The sequence below is a fragment of the Eufriesea mexicana genome, unplaced genomic scaffold (genome assembly GCF_001483705.2).
Source record: "Eufriesea mexicana isolate 0111107269 unplaced genomic scaffold, ASM148370v2 scaffold4744748266, whole genome shotgun sequence".
In the NCBI taxonomy this organism is placed as follows: Eukaryota; Metazoa; Arthropoda; class Insecta; order Hymenoptera; family Apidae; genus Eufriesea; species Eufriesea mexicana.
The window spans coordinates 1-6,165 of NW_016907956.1; the positions used below are offsets into that span (position 1 = coordinate 1).

General features: G+C 27.8%; 3 protein-coding genes across 3 annotated transcripts; all 3 read right to left on the reverse strand.

Moving 5' to 3' along the window:
• Nucleotides 1-1,456: 1,456 nt before the first annotated feature.
• Jwa (PRA1 family protein Jwa) lies at nt 1,457-2,671 on the reverse strand. Its single transcript, XM_017899799.1, has 3 exons — nt 2,140-2,671; nt 1,828-2,045; nt 1,457-1,673 (listed from the first exon to the last, which is right to left on the reverse strand). Exons 1-3 carry the CDS (start codon nt 2,340-2,342, stop codon nt 1,534-1,536), a joined length of 561 nt encoding a protein of 186 aa, XP_017755288.1. The 5' UTR covers nt 2,343-2,671; the 3' UTR covers nt 1,457-1,533.
• A 447-nt stretch (nt 2,672-3,118) lies between these two features.
• On the reverse strand, nt 3,119-3,493 carry LOC108547336 (transcription elongation factor 1 homolog). Its single transcript, XM_017899811.1, has 2 exons — nt 3,378-3,493; nt 3,119-3,302 (listed from the first exon to the last, which is right to left on the reverse strand). Exons 1-2 carry the CDS (start codon nt 3,491-3,493, stop codon nt 3,170-3,172), a joined length of 249 nt encoding a protein of 82 aa, XP_017755300.1. The 3' UTR covers nt 3,119-3,169.
• Nucleotides 3,494-3,998: 505 nt separating this feature from the next.
• Nucleotides 3,999-5,922, reverse strand: Rpn7 (regulatory particle non-ATPase 7). The gene is made up of 5 exons (XM_017899764.1): nt 5,722-5,922; nt 4,987-5,338; nt 4,576-4,904; nt 4,330-4,498; nt 3,999-4,252 (listed from the first exon to the last, which is right to left on the reverse strand). Exons 1-5 carry the CDS (start codon nt 5,864-5,866, stop codon nt 4,078-4,080), a joined length of 1,170 nt encoding a protein of 389 aa, XP_017755253.1. The 5' UTR covers nt 5,867-5,922; the 3' UTR covers nt 3,999-4,077.
• Nucleotides 5,923-6,165: the final 243 nt, after the last annotated feature.

Consider the following 6,165-nt stretch of genomic DNA (forward strand, 5'->3'; position numbering starts at 1 on the left):
TAACACAACTTTTTTTCACATGTAGTATATTACCACCGTAGAAATGTTCACAGTTAGTAATCCTGAACTTTATAAAGTAATTAAGACGTCAATCAGCGATATCACTACTTCACGAAACGTTCTGAGATTTAATGTTTTATTTTGATGCGGGAGAATATTGCACAATGTTACTGTTATGCCCGCTTGCCGCCAACTGGAAGTTGGCTGCAGCCGGATGTGCTAGGTATTTTTATAGCGGGAAATTGTTGCATCTTTGAAATAGCTATGTGATAAAGTATCACATAGTAGGCGGTAACATTTTTATTTAAACTAGATACCTCTTCTGGTTAGGCGCTAATAATACACCTTAATAAATCAATTCGGTATTAGAAAATTAATAAATTTCCAACTTTTGTAATTAATTCATGAACATTTATAGCTGCACAGTAAAGATGGAATTATAGGTAACATTCTTATATAATATTTAATTTAATAATTAATACTTACATGAGCGATAGGTTTTATATTTCCTGTAGTAAATATGACTGCTATAGAAAAGTGTTTATATTCTTATTATATTATATATTATATATTATATATCTTATTATATTCTTATTATTTTGTAATAAATATATACTTGCATAAGAAAGCGTAAAAAATAAATTTTATTTAGAATGTTTTCATAGACGAAAAATGAACACAAAATAAAAAGTAGATTGAATAAACTATCAAGTATGGACGAGAATCAAACCTCGGTCCTTCAAAATAGTAATTTTCGCCTGTCGCCGTTATATCACGATTCCAATTGTAAATTACTGAAAATAAATCTATAATTAAGGAAGTAATAAAACATTAATCGTAAATATCTCAAAAACTATTGAATAGTTGCCGCTGTAATGATTTATTTTCTTAAATTGCATGTTTAAGAAAACTGCAACGATATCTACAAACTTGCAAAGTTTCAACTAAATCGGTGACCCGAAGCACTGATGAGTGACTGGCACTCTCCTTGTCAGTCTTTTTCAATAATTATTGATGAAGTAATGACTTTTATCTATATGATATGTCAAATGTAATTGCAATATTCAAGAATAAATATATTTAATAAACATTATGTACATATAAATATATAACATGTAAGTACATTAAAATACCAGATAAATGAAATAAATAGTTTAGCAATTAGTTTGGTTTTAACAATTGTGTAAAATTATAATACAAATTTAATATCAATAAATAATAACATTAACAAACTTCTCACATAAACTTTTATTCTATATAATTATTCACACAGAAATATCTATATTAATTTATATTTATAATATTAGTGAATTTAACAAGGAAGTTGTATCATATTGTGTCAATTACATTTTAGATCATATCTGCATGTTAGAATATACTGAATAAAGTTTTTACATTTTTAAGGCATCTAAAAATAAGAACAATAATGGATATCTTAATTGTCAAAAACGTGTGTTTATATGTATATATATCTATAATCATGGAAATACATGTACAAATACAACTTTTTTTAATAACTGAATCAATATCAATTTATGAAATCAATTCTTCTTTCATACCACAATGATTTAACATAATTCCCATTGGCGTACGTTTCAATCCCATACCCTCTACCTTATTAGCCAATTTATTCTTTACATTTCTCAGTCTCAAAGATGCATGTATAAAGATCACTAAAACATTAATATTAAATTATTATATTCATCTAAATCAATTGTTCATTGTTACATCTTTATAACTGATTTTATATTTTCGATAGAGTAATATACAAGAAAAATACTTCATTTCTTGTAGGTCACTCTATACATTATGCAAAGAAAAACTTACCACAAAATGACAACAAAATGCTGAATAATGCATAAATAACTGAATCTTGAGTATAAAAAATAGTAGATCCACACATAATGGCATATATTACCCCAATTTGGGGAAAATTTCTTTTGAGTCTAACACAAAATTCATCTATTTCAAAGTAATAGAAAAACATACCGCATATTGAAACCAATGTTGCCATGCCAATAAGCATCTTTACTGGATTTATAGATCTAAATAATTAAAGATGTACAATATTAAAAACCTATGATCTTTATCAAAAGACATTTTAAATATTCTTTATCAAAAATGTATTAATATACTTACAGCATAACCAGTAGAATAGCAATACATGTATAAAGATAATTGGTTTGATAATAGACGAGATTATTTACTATTCTGTTGTTCCATTTTCTTAAATCATTATAATTAGGAAGTTGAAAACGTGAGGATTCCAAAAGAAAATCGTGTAAAGTACGAAAGGGTGGGAATTCCCATTCACAGTCTAAGAATCTTGTTGAATCTATCATGATGTTGAACACAATTTTAAACTGAACTAAAAAATTTAATTTTTATGATTGCACATTGATCGGCTTTAACACTATTGGTATTTTCGGATGTTGATGACTAAAACAGATGTCGCGTAAGCTTTATGACATCAACGATACCGTTGTTTAAAAATAATGAACCAGATGAGTCGTAATCTTCGTTTAATTTTCAGTTCTTTCCTCTCTCTCTCTCAAAAAGCAAATAAAAATTTTATTATTATGTACCTTAGCAAAAAAATCTACACACCGTGCAAATAAATTGTATAGAGACCAGTTTATGTGTTAAATTCTTAATACGTTTGCTTATCTTCTATTAGGTGCTAAATATCGATGAGCAACGTAAAACGTCATTCTTTATTCTGAGAAACTTAGATACAGCGGGTGTTTCAAATTACTCTTTGTCAACTTTATTTTTTTGATTAAATCAATATATATAAATTAATTAAAACGCAATATGATTAGATAACATTTAACACATAAAAAAATGCGTTATATTTTATAAAATTTATACGTTTTATTTCTCAGATAATATAATTTTATTTTCATTTATTAAAAATACACTTTTGTTTTTTCGTATTTTTTATAAAAAAGATTGTAGGCATTACATATTTATATATAATTATTATAGAAAATTATATCCATTATACTTATTAGCTACACGTGTACAGTAATATCAATCATGCTATTGTCATTGAAATTGTTATTATTTCAATTAAAATAAGCCCATAATATTAAATATAAATCATACGGTGAGTCAATCATGTAAAAGGAGGCACATTAATGTTTATTGTCTGATATGATAAGTGTAATTAATTAATAGCATCACATGCGTCGATCCAATCGTTATACACATCGATTGGTTCTGATAATATGTTCACACTAGTTTGATAAACTTCTAAACAAACTCGACATGAAATTTTTGCTGTATTTCGACTTTTGTCCCTAAAATCATTACAAAATGTAATAACTGATAGTCCTTTCAACTAATGTTTGATTAAATGATCCACTAAAACTTACATTTTAACTTCGCACGATTTTTCATGGTTACAAAATGGACACGTAAATTGTATATCCATAGGTTCGATAGCTTTTCTTCTTTGTGGAGCTTGTCGTTTACTTTTCCTTCGCCCCATTTTCAGCAGATACTGTATTATTTCAGCTTTTAAAAATATAACAACCTTAAACACAATATAACGATAACATATTTTTTGTATGACTTATAGAAAGTACGTATTTATACAAATTTTGATGTGAGAAGTTAATATTAATTTCGAAATTATTTAAAAAGAAAAACAACCTACTTTTAAACGTCGAGAAATAACTAACAAACGATTTTGAAGTTACTCCAGCAATAATAATGAAAACTACGAAATGTTCTATCGACTAACGTCAAGAAGCAACTAATGTCGTTGATATTCAAGCAGACATCTAACCATTGTTGTCCTTTTAAATTTGAACTATTGCGCGATCGTACCATAGGCATTTTACAGAAACAACCCAGAATTTGGAAAGACAGGATAATCGCAATCAGGATTCATCAGGAACTACGCTTAATATGTATATTTCTATCATAAAAATCAGAAATTATATTAAGTCTTTCATACAAAATTAAGATCAAGGATAATATAAAAGAATTTTAAACTTTCCACGAACACATCTGACAATAAGTAGATCTTAAAATTTGATATTAAATCATTATGATTTATTCTTTGTATAATTAAATATTAATAACACGCGATAACTTTTGCACCCTATTAAGCAGCAAATCTCCTTGTTTGACCATAGCCTGATATTGCCAATTTTTACTGTCTGGTCTATTAGTTTCAACAACCCCACCTACGCGATCAACTTTGCAATGCAATCTCCCGGCTGCAATAAAGCGCGACAATTCCCTGCAAAAAGATAATTAACAAATTAACAATCAAATGTATACTGTACTAATGTAAAGAGAAATCATTGTAAAACTTACTGATCAATATATTCTACTGTAACACCAAATGCTTCAGCCATGTATTGAAGCGTCAAAGATCTATAAGATTCTAGAAGTTGTGTGTATGCGAGGATACGCATTTCTCTAACATAATATCGATAATGTGGGAAAATTAAATAATCTCTGCGTAATAAACCTTCGACATGGGCTGAAACGACATTCACGTATTATAACAAAATAATATATCTACATGATCAATTTTGATTCTTGAATAATTATCAATACCCAAATTTTTAAAGAAGTCAGCATACTGGCAATTATATAAAGAAAATAAATAATCTTTGACATCTGGATTACTATGAAGCACTTCTAAAATTTCTGAACCTTTGATAATCTTATCTCTAAGTTCATTCCTAGGTAAACTTATCATGCTTAAATACACTGTGTATCTCACAAATGTGTTATAATCCATAAGCTCATAACTAGTAAATGTGCTTATCGTATCCAAGAAGAAGTTTGCAGCTTCTTTAAAGTCACGTACTGCTATGCAGTATATACCTTGATATACTTTTAATCGATTTCGTCTATCCCAATCACCACCTTCTTCTATCAAACTGAAATAAAATAGTATTTAAAGCCTGCTGTGTCCAAGACATTCCACAACTAAATCAATATTACTTTTCAATATATACATACCATTTAGCTTTTTCTATATTTTTAGTAACATGATCATGGTCTAAGTAAAATAATCCAATTCTAATGTTATGAAATACAATGTCTAATCTATGACCTAACGATACAGTTTTATCATAAGTTTTCCTGAACGCCGAAATGGCACCTTCTTTATCACCTATTCTACACAAATGTTCTGATTTCTTAAGATTGGCTTCTCTAACTTCCATTTCACCTAAATTTTTTTCAGCATCTTCAATTGCATCATCCAGTTCTTTCAGTTGTTCCATATTCTTAGCTTTCATAGGGGCCAAAAAATTATCATCAACCGTCCAATTTAAATCTTTACAAACTTCTTCATAAAATGGAGCCATGTCTGGAAAAATTAATTATATACTCTATACCCTATATTTAAAATACTCTGTTTATTTCTTTGTTCCAATACATAGTTTTTATAACACGATTGTATTACAACGGTTACAATATTTGCAACTATATTATTTACTCTGGACGAAATTTATCAAAAAGTAGTAATAGAAAATATTCATTACTAAAAAGAAAAGGAATTATTAAATGAGGACGAAACGAGTCTTTAATAAAAAGGTTAAGATAAATATTGTGGGAGTTTCTTAATTTCTGTTTGGATAAAAATATTAATTAAATCTTTGGTATTAAATATTTAACTCATTACAAATGAAATTTTCTATCGTATAAGCAAATTGAATTAGTTAATTTAAGAAGAAAAAAGTGCAATCTCACTTTCTGCTTTAATGGCATCTAACAGTTTGTTCTTTAAAAACAGATCATCCTTATGTTCTGGTAGGCTCAATAAAAATTTAGTTTGAGCCAGCTCCAAGTTGGGATTTTTTTCTAAACCCTCTTCCTCCAAATTTTCCAACGGCATTATAAATTAAAATAATAATTATAACACTGATAAACACAATTAACCGACAGACTGTGTTCTATGAAACACGAATTAAACAATATCTAGATGAACTTCAAAGATGTATATTTCTACAGTCACTCGATAGGTGGCAGAACAAATTCTTCTGCTTCAATGGTATATTCGTAAATAGTTCACTCAACAAGTCGAACATTAACTTAGTTTTCAAAAAACAACCGAGAGCTGAATCGAATAAAAATTTATATATTTTCAATGTCTTTTGTATTTAATTTGCATTTTTATTATAACATATTCGAATT